The sequence below is a fragment of the Capsicum annuum genome, chromosome 5 (genome assembly GCF_002878395.1).
Source record: "Capsicum annuum cultivar UCD-10X-F1 chromosome 5, UCD10Xv1.1, whole genome shotgun sequence".
In the NCBI taxonomy this organism is placed as follows: Eukaryota; Viridiplantae; Streptophyta; class Magnoliopsida; order Solanales; family Solanaceae; genus Capsicum; species Capsicum annuum.
This window is the reverse complement of record NC_061115.1, coordinates 1,840,469-1,853,972: the sequence shown is the minus strand read 5'-3', so window position 1 is coordinate 1,853,972 and position 13,504 is coordinate 1,840,469. Positions and strand designations below refer to the sequence as shown.

Genomic DNA, 13,504 nt, shown 5'->3' with positions numbered 1-13,504 from the left:
GTTGAAGTTAATGATGGGATCCACCAAATTAAAATCCAAAATTTGGTACTTTGATATCTTCTACCACATCTACTATTTCTTGTTAGGTAATGTATGATGTTTCATATCCTCTTTATACATTTTATGTGCACACTTCAACTTGATCATTTACTATTTGAGCATAAATTTCAAGCAAAGAATCTTTGTGGACATCAAAATTTTAGAATATAGTAACCGATAACGTTGTTATCATGTGATCAGGAGGTCACGGGTTCAAGTCTTGGAAACAGCCTCTAACAGAAATGTAAGATAAGACTGCGTACAATACACCCTTGTGGTGAGGCCCTTTCCCAGCACCGCGCGTAACTTAGTGCACCGGGCTGCCTTTTTAGTCATACATCTTAATTCAACATATTTACACACTTTCTCACCCTTATAAAGTAATTATAAAAGTCTCAACTAATTACATATCTTCGTTGTATTTATCGGGAGCTAATTATGTATCTCGATAGATTCAAAGTAAAACAAAATATAGCAGGAGCTAATTATGTATTTTTACAAAGAAAAAAATATATCTTCGTTGTATGTATTATGTGCCTCGACAGATCCAAAATCGAAAAAAATGTATCGGGAGCTAATTATGTATTTTTTGCAAAGGAAAAAATGTATCTTCGTTGGATGTATCGGGAGTAAATTATGTATCTCGACAGATCCAAAATTGAAATTTCAATGATTATGCAAAATATCAAAATTTTCTGTAATTAAGCTCCAAACTGTCGAGATTTATGTTTTTTTTCCAAAAGGATTTCACAAGATGAGCAGCCCATTCTTCAAATTCTAAGGTTCGTCAGAGTTTCTTGGACGTTATTTTATCCTAAATCCTAGTTCACGCTTATAGTATCTTGAAAGACATTCCGAATATCCATAAACTCCTGGGGATATTCACAGAGAGATCAAACCGCTAATTATTGCCTTTTTCAAAGCCTATGCCGATCAAATATATCGCAAGGAGGTCCAACTCATCTTACGGTCGAATAGTACGCTATTAACAACCCTCAAATCACAGAAAAAAAAATAGAAAAGAAAAATTAAGAAAATACATAGAATTATACTCACAATTTTGATAAATAAAATCATTTCTTGATAAATAAAAAAAATTGTTTTTGCTAAGTTTATCAAAGAATAATGTCATCATTATAAATGATGAATTTATTTGTCCATATTCCAAAAGCACTTAAAATAGTTTGTAACATAAAATATCATTAGCATAGTTAGATACTCCTATTAATTAAAACATTTTAGCGGCTCTTACTGAATTCCTTTGATTATAATGAAAGAAAAAAACAAATGATGAATTAATTTTTAAAATAAATATGAAATTAGAACCATTGCATAATGCCAATATTTATTTTAAAAAAATATTAATGGCCATAAGATTTTTAGTGAGATGTATCTATTAAATGCAACATGGCTGAGTTGTATACAAACCCAATCAAGATTTAATATTTTGCTAATTAAAAAGATTATGTTTGTCCTTTTTTAGTACTTTGTGTTACATGAAAATAATCAAAAGTATGTTTAAGATAAAGCCAACAAATGTACTTGTAAATCACATGATTAGTGACATGTCACACGCGTTAATTGTGTACTATAATGTTTTAATATTTGTTTATTAGCATAGTATTAGCACCTACTATGATAATTACATTAATTACTAGTATTTCATAAGTAACGTCTCGAAAGAATAGAATGTACGCAAATAACACTACTAGAAAGAAGAGAGGATAAAAGGGAGTCGATTAGTCAGTGACAGAATCAGAATTTTTCGCTAATTAATTGTAGATTCACCCTTGACAGTCAGCGTACCTCAATCCCTCAGCCCCTCCAAAGCCACCCGATTCATTTAATAGGCCGTCAGGGGACAGCTCGAGAAGTTTCACCCAAAACTTTGTTCGGGGCACGCACCACCCATCGATCCGTGGGCTAACACCCACCAAAAGTCGCAAAAAATTTGCAATTTCTGTCGTTTCGCTCGTTTGACTTGGAAAATGACTCCCTTAGCCCCTCCAAAGCAACCCAATCCATTTAATAGGCTGTCAGGGGACCACCAAAGAAGTTTTGCCTAAATTTTTTTTCAAATAATATAATTTTCTACCGAAAGGGGTCCTAAGCTGGCTCCGCCCTCGCATCTAGTCTCCAACCTCTCCTACACAACGAATGACAACACTCAACTACCTACTAACTCTTCTATTCTATGCCTGACCTCCAAATTTTCATATCAAGGATTACGTCATCAACCAGCTAAAGATGTGACATGCCTTATTTCTCTTTGCGACTTTTATCTTCTGAACGTGAACGTTCTTGATTGGTCAGCACTCTACCATATACAACAATATTGATCTAACCACACCAACATGGGTTGTGGTGCAGTGGATGGGGCTGTTCCACCCTTAACCAGAGGTCGAGGGCTCGACCCTGGGCATGGAGAAAAGTCTGTTGGGAGTGCTACCCCCCGAATGGGGCCCTACTCGGCGCGAATCCAAATTAGTCGGGCTCCAATGCGAGTACCTGACACCGAATGAAAAACCAAAATAAAATATTGATCTAACCACCTCTCTATAGTAAAACTTAAATGTAGTCAACAGTAGTTCAAAAGTTCATATAATTTTTGACTCTGCCACAGGATAATTTGGGATCAAACTATTCACTTTGTTATTAGGTGATATTTCATTTTCCAAACACACTTTGGTTTAAGAGTTTAACCTTTCATCTACTCTTTGAAGATGAATTTTAAGCAAAATCATAATGTCACTTTTAATACTATCTTAAATGAGAAACTTTTATATTCACAAAAAAAAAATAAAAAATTGACATAATTTAGAGAAGAAGCTTATACATATACAAGCGCTCGTTGCACTATTCCTGCTATGCGCAGGGTTTGAGGAAGAGCAGGATCACAAGTTTCACGGGTCTATAGAAGAGCCGGACTATTAGGGTCTATTATACGCAATCTTACTCTGCAAGAGGTTGTTTCCACGTCTCGTGGTCCTGCTGCTAAAATATTAGATGCAACTTTTGTCATGTCACTACCAACTAGGATCTTGTTGCTATTCACAAATCACAATATGAAAATGACAACCAAATCGGAAACCTGTGACACTAAAACTAGACTAGATAATTAAAGTCCAAGCCTTTGAAAGAAATATCAATACTATATAGCATATGTTGACTATATGTCTTGAATTCTGATAGATTCAAATTGCGATTCGATCAAGAAAAGTTCGTGAGGTTGTTTTCGCGGCTTAAATCTATGACCTCCTAGTCACATGGAGGCAACTAGTGGGCTAAAGTAACACACAAAATTGCTTTCTTGAGAACCTAAGGGTATGGCCTATTAGTCAACATAGTGGGTTGAGAATCATTAGGTCTTTACATGTTGCTGGTGGGAGGTGGAAGGTATTCCCAGAACTAGTCAAGGTATGTGAAAGCTGGCTCGAACACCACGATTATAAAAACTTAATTGCTTTTTGGGCACCAAAGGGTGTCACCTATTGGTCAACATAGTGGGTTGAGAACCATTAGGTCTTACATGTTGCTGGTGGGGGTGGAAGGTATTCCCAGAACTAGTCAAGGTATGTGAAAGATGGCTCGAACAATACGATTATAAAAACATAATTGCTTTTTGGGCACCAAAGGGTGTCACCTATTGGTCAACATAGTGGGTTGAGTACCATTAGGTCTTTACATGTTGCTGGTGGGGGTGGAAGGTATCCTTGGAACTAATCGAGGTGCTCGAAAGCTGGCCTGGACACCACGATTATAAAAACATAATTGCTTTCTTGAGCACCAAAAGGTGTCACCTATTGGTCAACATAATGGCTTGAGAACCATTAGGTCTTTACATGTTGCTAGTGGGGGTGGAAGGTATCCCTGGAACTAATCGAGGTGCTCGAAAGCTGGCCTGGACACCAGGATTATAAAAACATAATTGCTTTCTTGAGCACCAAAGGGTGTCACCTATTGGTCAACATAGTGGGTTGAGTACCATTAGGTCTTTACATATTGCTGGTGGGGGGTGGAAGGTGTCCCTGGAACTAATCGAGGTACTCGAAAGCTGGCCGGGACACCATGATTATAAAAACATAATTGCTTTCTTGAGCACTGTCTGTTGATCCGGCCTGATCGACCCAACCATGATATCGAGGGCAACTTTTGGTATCGGAAACAACCTCTCTATCTACACACGGTTGGTGTAAGGTTTTCGTATGCACCACCCTACCCAGACTCCACTTGTAGGGTAACACTCGGTATGTTGTTGTTGTTGAGGATCCCGAGGAAAAAGGCCCACGGTTTAAAACTCGGTGGATAGTGAGTCCGCCTCTCTACCCTTCTCCACTTAGTACCACGCTTTTTCTCTATGACACAGCTCGAACCCCATAATGTGCGCCTAATTCACACATCACACGCTGCGCCTTTTACCACTCAAGATCAAAAGCTAAAGTTAACTTTTTTCAACCAAAACAAAAAAACATTTTTTGATGTCACACATGAGCTGTTTACAGAAAGTTTCTCACACCATATAGCCAGATAACAGTAGCTACTAAAAGAAAATCAGTAACAATGCATACAAGAATTGAATTCTTTTGGCCTAATAATGAAAGAACTTAACTGATTCTCATTCGGATAGTTGCAAGGCCTCGATAAATGCTTCCTTGAGATGAGGGTTCGTCGCAGCTACACATTGGGCTGTGATGTCAAATTCCGAACCAGATCTGATGCAAAAAGAAACACCACCACACATCAAAGGCTATTCTTTTAGTGTGAAGTAAACACTTGAAACTATTCTCAATACGGATAACAAATGCCGGATTTTCTTGTTGTTCCTTTACTTCAGGACCGAAGCTATAGTTCTATCTACGGTTTCAGCAGAACCTAATAGCTTCAGCCAAAACACTGTATAGTGTTAAGAAATTCACTTTGAATCCAATAAGCTGACTTTTCTAGAATTCAGAACCGATAAACTCAAAATTATCGGTCATTTCTGTTCCTTTTCGTTATAGGAATAAAGTGTGTTACTCACGGATCAAACAGGATGCCTCCCGCTTCCTTAACTATTACTGCGCCACCTGCAACATCCCTGTAAGTAGATGCATTTCGTCAGCAACATAACATTTGTGATTGGATTGAACAAATTGCCTTACCAAGGGCCGCCAAATCCAATTAAATAGAAGAGTTCAAGCCTTCCACATGCTACCCAACAGAGATCAAGTGCACACGAACCACACATTCGGAGCGATCTAACCTGTAATATAAACATTCACACTAACTTTATCGTGTCTGAACATGTCTCGTAACTGAACTTTGGATGCATACCTTGAAAAGCAGGTTATTGATTCTCTTCGTTGTAGCTTCTACAGTTAAGTTATCCCGCGTAGTTCCAACCTGCTCCAGTTAAACAAAATCATAGTTAGAAAACGATTGCAACCATAACTAGATGGAAGTTCACACACTTGGAGTCGGACATTAGTTTTGAAAACGATTAATCATAGTTCATGTTCATAACAACCGTAACTACAACAAAAGTGACCAAATTATAAAGTGACAATAGACATGGCGTCGAGTACCTCTGTGCCGAGGAGGGACTTCACAAGTTCGGACTGAGAAGATACTCTACATATTAAAACATTGCAAAAGACTAGTTAGAGATCAATAAGGTGTAAACGTAATGCAGTAACAAGTACATCGCGCTTAATGTGCAACCTAAGTTCGCACCCGTTGATATTTTTGAACAGTCCGAGCAACATTGTGTGCGACATACCTTTGATAGGCTTCCCGTTGAGAAATGCCCCTTTCCCGTCAATTCCAGTGAAAAGCTACACACCAAAAGCCAACCGGTACTTTAGTACATTCAATCAGCCCATAAAACATTTGAACTTTATGTAGCAAATAGTAGACCACAGAGCTCAGGCCGTTGTGGAAACTGCTTCACTGTTTGAATCACTAAATCACTCACCTCGTCGATGATTGGGTCATAAACAACGCCAACTGTTGGAATCTTCCCAATCGTGAGACCAATCGAGACACAGACAGAAGGAAACCTACAAAGATAACATAGAGCCAACAAATGGCTCGAGAAACTTAGCTAACAATATTAAGTAGCTTGTCACAGAATAAATGAACCGATAAACTTATGCTTACCCACAACAACAACAACAACAACAAACCCAATGGTCTGGGGAGGGTAAGATGTATGCAGACCATACCGCTACCTCTGAAGAAGTAGAGAGGTGTATTACCGTAAAGAATGAGACTATCCATGTTGGTTCGTCAGTTAGCTCAAAATCTCCGGTAGTAGCAGAAGTTTCTTCACCTATGAACTAAAGTGAAGGTGTATTACCGTAAAGAATGAGAAACAGAATAACCGAGCGATATAGTATAGAACACTACTGCTGGAAGCTAACCTTGTGAGTCGGAAAATGTTGCTTCAGATGATTGAATATGAGATCTTCACACACCTTGTCTGTCTCCGTGACCAAATCCACCTACATTCATTAAAAGAGAAAATCAATAACAACGATGGAATTTCAAACACGAACCAATAAAGTTCAAAGCTTTGATTGGCAGAAGTCATTTTCCTGCAAAAATATTCCAACTTTCAACTCTCAGCTCACTTGCTTCAATCAACACTTGACATTGTTATCGATATCGCCTTTACTACTCAAAGATATCAGAAAAAGACTTCTCTTATACCATATACTACAGAAAATACAAATCATCATATATAAACATAATTCCCTGTTGAGCTATGTTGCTCGAACTCTTCAAAAAAGCCACCGAATACGCATCTGATCCTCCAAAAATAGTGCATTTTTGGACAATCCGACACAAGTCGGCAGCATTTTTGCAGTGTCCCACTGGCAATTGGTATGGAAAGTAGTGCATAGCGTACAGAGAAAGTTACAATAACGAAAGTGTAATCCCACAAGTGGGGGTCTGGCGAGAGTAAAGCGTACGCAGACCTTACTCCAACTTTATAAAGATAAAGAGGTGGTTTCCGATAGAACGTCGGCTCAAGTAAAGCACCTCAAAACAGTTTGAAAAAGAGAATACAGAAATGAAAACAGTAACAACAACAACATCTAGTACCCCGAACTATGACCAAATTTGCTACGATACACTCCAACTTACCCCATGAACTGAATTTTAGCGTATTTTTGTCAACCTTTTTAGCTAACGTGACATCTTTTGTCAACCTTTTTAGTTAAAGTGGGCCCAGTTTATGTAATAAAGGTGCCACGTCAGCACAAAAGGGTTACAAAAATATGTTAAAATTGAGTTCGGGGGTAATAGGATCCCTGTGTAGTTGGAATGTGTCGTAGCAAATTTGACCATAGTTTGAGCATACTGGATGCTTATCTCAAAAAAAATATAGAAATGAAAATAGTAACAACAACGAAATGTAGTGCTACGGGAAGCACTACATAGCATACAAAGAAAATTACAATAACAATAACATACACAATGTAATCCCACAAGCGGGGTCTGGGGAGGTTGTTTATGATAGAACATCGGTTCAAGTAAAACAGTTTGAAAAAGAGAATAAGGAAATGAAAACAGTAACAACAACGAACTATAGCGCTATCAAAAACAGTACATAGCAAAGGAAAAAAAGTTACGATAACAATAACATACTAGTATAATCCCACAAACGGGGTCTACGGATATTATTTTCGATAGAATCTCGACTCAAGTAATACAGAAATGAAAACAATAACAAGAATGGAATACAGCTGTATATAAAGTAGTAGTACATATCATGCAAAGAAAGTTATAATAACAACAACAAAAAAAAAATAATGCGATAATAAAACACTATAACACAAATAATCACAATTAAAGAGATAAATAAAAAATACCTGGCCTTTGTGCACCACATGTTTAGTCTCATAAAATCCTTTGCAAATTATCTGCAAAACACAGAAAATTAAACACACAAAAAATCAAGAAAACATAGGAAAAAAAATTGAAACATTTAAAAAGGTGACAAAGAGAGAAAAAAATGATTATTATTGCTTTTGGAAAAATAAAACAAAAGATTAATTGGGTGTAATTTAATTTTGATTAAAATTGACTTCTCCAGCTCTCTTTGCTGCATCAATTGCAATAACCAAGAATTCTTCTAGTGAAACTGAAATTCAAAAAGAAAAAGAAAAAAAAAACAATTTGGATTACATGCAGATCTATATTTTCTATAATTCTTTTTTCTTTTAATAAACGTGGTATCTAAGCCAGTTTTAAAGTACATGACTAAATTTACGAGATAACTGTCACATCTCGTCAACAGCAACAACAAATATCAGATAACTCTAACAAATATCAGATAACTCTAATGTGTGTAAGTGTGTGTTGATTGAAGAATAGAGCAATAGAAACATACCATGTTGAGCCATTCAATTTTTTATTTTTTATTTTTGGAAAAGAGAGAAATTGGTGAATTTGATTTATGCAAATGAAACTTTTTATTTTAGGTCATTCAGATGTTATTCTTATAATTAAAAAGTTTTGCAAATATAGTTTTTGCAAAATTGTCCTTTTGAATAATGTTACATTCAGGTCTAATATTTCTTTATAAGTCATATGTTATCAACTTTAGAGATAAAATTTTTATATCCATGTGTTTGAATTTAGAGTTTACGTTATTTAATCATGATTAATTAATATATATTTTACTTAATTAAATTATTTAATCATGATAAAGAATATTAGTTTGATGTATACACTAAATGCGTGTAAGTTTTTATCGAGTATTATCTTTTATTTTTTAGATTCAAATCAAATAATTATCTCTAAAGGAGAAGTTTTCCAATCAAGATTAATTTTATTTCTGAAATTCTATCAGATTCATCCCACCATAATTTTGTGATATTTAATATATTTTTTTTTCTATTTGAGTCCATATAAGTGGGGTTGCGCATATTTTGGTTTAGACCGAAAAAATCGAATCGAAATTTAATTTTGGTTTGGTTTTTTATTGTTTTTTGGATTGATTTCGGTTTCAAATTTTAGAAATTTGGTTAAACGGTTTGGTTTTTAGATTTATATAAAAAGAATTCAGATAAACCGAAAAATCGAAATTATATAAATAATATATTATAATATATATAGATATATATAATTTAATATATATGTAAATATACTAAAAATATAATATAATCTAATATAACATATAAATCTATAAACTATAATCATTTAGTAACCCTAAATCATAATATACTGTTTTGCTTTAGACCCTAACATTAACGTGAAGGTTGCAGCAGCGCTCAACCATCCTCAGTTCGTCAATTCATTTGAAATTTGAAAATCGCCAACGACAGTCGTTTGCTCAGTTCATTTGCTCAGTTCGTCATTGCCGTCGGCAGTCGTTGCCGAGTGCGGCCACTGCCGTCACGCCAACTGCGATGACTCAGCGAGGTCGATATTTATGTTATTTCATGCATGTTGAATTAATTATATTTGGGAATGAAAAATAGGTTTGAAAAAAAGATTATTTTTTAGAAAAATCACCAATTTTAAATGCTCACTACTTTAATCTTTAAAACCGAAATAAAAATCTGAAATAACCGAACCGAATTTGTAAAAATCGAACCAAACCGAAATAATTTTGGTTTGGTTATGGTTTTTATTTTCGTCAATCCAAAAATTAAAAAATCGAACTGATATTCAACAATCAAACCGAACAAACCAAATGCCCACCCTACATATAAGTCCTTGAAATTTGTAGGAATGGTAATATTCATCTACAAATTTGTCACATCTATCATTTTAATCCTAGAATTTGGAATTATTTAATTAAAGTTTATAGGAATATTAGATGCCAAAGTTATTATTCTCTCAAGATTTTATTTTTTTTGTTCTTATAACTTTTCCTTTGCAACATTTTTTTTTATCACTTAATCTCCGATTCAGTTTATACGCATCTCAATTTATTTATAAAAGTATCGATCCCGTCAATAAGTACATGTTATCAACGCAAGATTGAATAATGCAACGATCGATATGTACATACAATTCATGCCTACTATACATCAATACGAAACATAATGACCTATCGCAATTCATGCATAATTTACTACTAAAAAAAATAAGAATTAGTGGCAGACAAATTCTATAGCTGAAGAATTAAATCAATTGATAATTCCATTTAGCAATAAATTATCAAACATAAATTATTAGCTACGAGCTATTTAGAAATAACATAACAACGAAGTTAGTAGCATTTTTTTTTTTTTGGCCTCTTTTTTCTTTTTATTTACAGGGAAAAGACATCGTTTTCATCCAAAACTATACCCGCAAAGTCGAAGTCACATCTAAACTATACTAGTGACCTATTACACACCTAAACTATAAAAAAGTGAAACCAGTTACACCCTGTCAGGCTACCACCACTTGCATGTGGCGTAGTTACACGTGCTGCCACGTCAGTAAAAAGTATCACTTTTTTATAGTTAAGGCGTGTAATAAGTCACTTATATAGTTTAAGTGTGGATTCGACTTTTCAACTATAGTTTGGGGTGAAATGATGACTTTTCCCTTAATATTTTTAGCCGTTTACTTTTGTTATTTAATAGGCTGGACGCGCCTAAAATAAGTGTAACACACGCGCCTTAGAATGGGAGTTGCAGGGAGGTAATAATATCACTTTTTTATAGTTAAGGTGTGTAATAGGTCACTAGTATAGTTTAGGTGTGACTTATACTTTTCGGATGGAAATGATGCTTTTTCCCTTATTTATATGATAGAAATAAAATAACATACGTGGCATATACGTGTGCCTACATGGACCCTCACTGTGTTGATTCACTGATGTGCCACATAGGCACTAAGGTTGCAAGAAATACAATTTTAATTAGTTCAAGAATAACAGGACCGTACCCTCCTAAATTTCGGATGTATCTCAATAATTTCGTGTATAGTTCAGGTGGAAATAGAGCATTTTTTTTTTTCTAATTCAAGAAGATTTAATTCTAAAAGTAAAGTAGTTTTGTCACTAATTTAACAATTTTTGTGAAGCTAAAATGTCCTTTTTGCCCTCCTATGAAAAATATGTGTCAAATATAACATTAATTTGGTCAAATCATTAACAAATCTAGAAAATTATATTAATTATGACAGTCCTGATTATTAAATGTTCAATCATAAATAAAAAAAAATCAACAGATAATTCACAAATCAATGTGTCTTTATCCCACATTGATTATAACGTCAATTGAATTAATGTTTTTTTTTTCTTAAATTTTTTTTTGTTAATAATATCTCTCTACTATAAATAAGACCATCCAATGAGGTACTTTTATCGTCATATAACAACTTATATTTTTCATTCATTCTCTTCTTACGAAAAAAATGACTATCAAATTCAATCCCATTCTCGGGACTCTGATCTTAGTGGTGATTGTCACCGTTCTTCTCCATGTCTGCGATGCACAGGGCGGTCTGAGAGTGGTCGTTATCGTAGGCGGTTGGAAGCCCATAACCAACCTAACGGACCCTGAAGTGGTAGAGATAGGAAAATTTGCGGTGGATGAGCACAACAAAGAGGCGAAGACAAAACTGGAATATCAAGAAATAATAAAAGGAGAAAGTCAAGTTGTTTCCGGAACAAATTATCGACTGATCATTACTGCAAAGGACGGCGACTCGCCACATAACTATTTAGCAGAAGTGTGGAACAAGCCATGGAAGAAATTTAGGAATCTTACTTCCTTTAGACAATGTACTCTTCAAAATGGAGAAGAAAAGTGTACTTTTACCTAAATTTATTAAAAACGTTAGATCTGAACTAAGTATCTAATATTTGAAATTAAAGATATTAGATACATCTAATAATTTATGGAAGTTAATGAAATGAAGAACAATGATAAATGAAGAGAAAAAGTGTATTTTTACATAAATTTGTGGTTGTCAAGTTTATTTTGATCCAATGATAAATTATCTTATTTAAGTTTATTTCTATTCAATAGTAAATCATTTGTCCTTCTAAATTTTTTTAGGAATTTTATAGATGTCATATTAATCCTAAATAGTTTGCAAATATTTGATTTTCTTGAATTTTATTTTTTTAGATTTGATTTTTCTCGTATTTTGAAACTAATATGGTTGTCAGCTAGGGATACGGATTGAACACCTTCACCTGTATTCAGAGATCTCAAAATCTAATTTTGAAATAAAAAATTCCTCGTAAACTCCGTCTGTGGAATGTAAATCAGAATTAGTACTGACAATATTTCGACTACCCAGATAAAGCAAACAAAAAATTTGGTAAATCATGTGTGTTGAATAGAAGAGAATTGTTGTGTTCATTCTCCTTTTTACGATTTTTCGTTTGTATTAGCCTATAGATTGATGATTGATGTCCGAATGGATTTTGGGACGAAACTTTATAGTTGCGCCCTTGACGACTATGAAATAGATTGTGTTAGTTTGGAGGGGCAGACAAAATTATTTTAAAAGAGGGATAATAACCATAAAAATACCTGAACTTTGACCAGATTTTCAGTTGAGTATACTGAACTTTGCGGGGGTCCTATTACCTCCTAGACTTTTTTTTTCGTATTTTAATGCCATATATCTGCCCACTTGGACACGTGTAAATATGAGGTGGCGCGTGTACGCGTGTATTACACGCGCCAGCGTCGAATCTGGGTATAGAGTTTCCGGGGGGAATTAAATCCACTTTAAAAAGTCTAGGTGGTAATAGAACCCCCGCAAAGTTCAGTATGCTCAACTGAAAATTCAGTCAAAGTTCAGATATTTTCGTGGGTATTATCCCTTTAAAAGACATCAGCGAAATACTAAAAATTGAGGATTTTTTGTGATTTTTTATATATATTAGCCTATGGATTGATGGGTGGGTGTCGGCGTCCAAATGGGTTTGGGAAAAGATCTTGGGCGCTCCCCTGATGACCTATTTAATGGATCCTGTTGGTTTGAAGGGGCGGGTGGAGCTTTTCTATAAAGACATATAGCAAAATACTATAAAAATATATTTTTTTTTGTAATATTTCGTTTGTGTTATCCTATGGATTGATGGGTGGATGTGGATGTCCAAATAGGTTTTGGTGAAACCTTGGGCACGCCTCTGTCGATCAATTAAATGGATTGTGTTGGTTTGAAGGGGCGAACAGAGTTTTTTATAAAGACACAAGCAAACTAAATTGAGAAATTTTTGCGATTTTCAGTATGTAAGTATATGGATTGATGGGTGGGTTTGTGCGTCCGAATGGATTTTGTGTGAAATTTCTTGGACACTCCTCTGTCGAACTCTTATATGGCTCTTGTTGGTTTGAAGGGGCGAACAAAGGACTTTTTATGATATATTCGCAAAATACTAAAAATTGAGGATTTTTGTGATTTTTTGTGTGTTATCTATGAATTGATGGGTGAGTGTGGACGTTCGAATGAGTTTTGAGCGAAACTTCTTAGGTGCGCTCCAGCGATCTATTAAATGGATCGTGTTGGCTTGTAG

General features: G+C 34.9%; 2 protein-coding genes across 6 annotated transcripts; one reads left to right on the top strand and one right to left on the bottom strand.

Annotated features, from left to right (window-relative positions):
• Window positions 1-1,723: 1,723 nt before the first annotated feature.
• On the bottom strand, window positions 1,724-8,557 carry LOC107870111 (inositol monophosphatase 1). Of its 5 annotated transcripts, XM_047412392.1 has the most exons (13): window positions 8,417-8,557; window positions 8,112-8,167; window positions 7,896-7,946; window positions 6,441-6,521; window positions 6,178-6,356; window positions 5,993-6,077; window positions 5,752-5,852; window positions 5,604-5,649; window positions 5,353-5,421; window positions 5,181-5,281; window positions 5,060-5,116; window positions 4,649-4,751; window positions 1,724-2,547 (listed from the first exon to the last, which is right to left on the bottom strand). In XM_047412392.1, exons 1-12 carry the CDS (start codon window positions 8,427-8,429, stop codon window positions 4,655-4,657), a joined length of 936 nt encoding a protein of 311 aa, XP_047268348.1. In that variant the 5' UTR covers window positions 8,430-8,557; the 3' UTR covers window positions 1,724-2,547; window positions 4,649-4,654. The 5 variants fall into 5 exon arrangements, with proteins under 5 accessions (XP_047268348.1, XP_047268347.1, XP_047268349.1 ...); XM_047412391.1 differs by lacking the exon at window positions 1,724-2,547 and having other exon boundaries at window positions 2,734-4,751; window positions 8,417-8,556; XM_047412393.1 differs by lacking the exon at window positions 1,724-2,547 and having other exon boundaries at window positions 2,734-4,751; window positions 5,604-5,647; window positions 5,798-5,852; window positions 8,417-8,552.
• Window positions 8,558-11,321: 2,764 nt separating this feature from the next.
• On the top strand, window positions 11,322-11,985 carry LOC107872263 (cysteine proteinase inhibitor 1). The gene has a single exon (XM_016719025.2). It carries the CDS (start codon window positions 11,383-11,385, stop codon window positions 11,791-11,793), a length of 411 nt encoding a protein of 136 aa, XP_016574511.2. The 5' UTR covers window positions 11,322-11,382; the 3' UTR covers window positions 11,794-11,985.
• The last annotated feature ends 1,519 nt before the right edge of the window (window positions 11,986-13,504 follow it).

Excerpts from the sequence above, each read along its gene's own strand:
- LOC107870111 (XM_047412392.1), bottom strand. Across the intron at positions 6,522-7,895 it reads ATGTGGTGCACAAAGGCCAG|GTGGATTTGGTCACGGAGAC; the intron begins GTATTTTTTATT and ends TAATGAATGTAG. Across the intron at positions 5,117-5,180 it reads ATTGGATTTGGCGGCCCTTG|GGATGTTGCAGGTGGCGCAG; the intron begins GTAAGGCAATTT and ends ATCTACTTACAG.
- LOC107872263 (XM_016719025.2), top strand. The coding sequence starts at position 11,383 with ATGACTATCAAATTCAATCCCATTCTCGGGACTCTGATCTTAGTGGTG.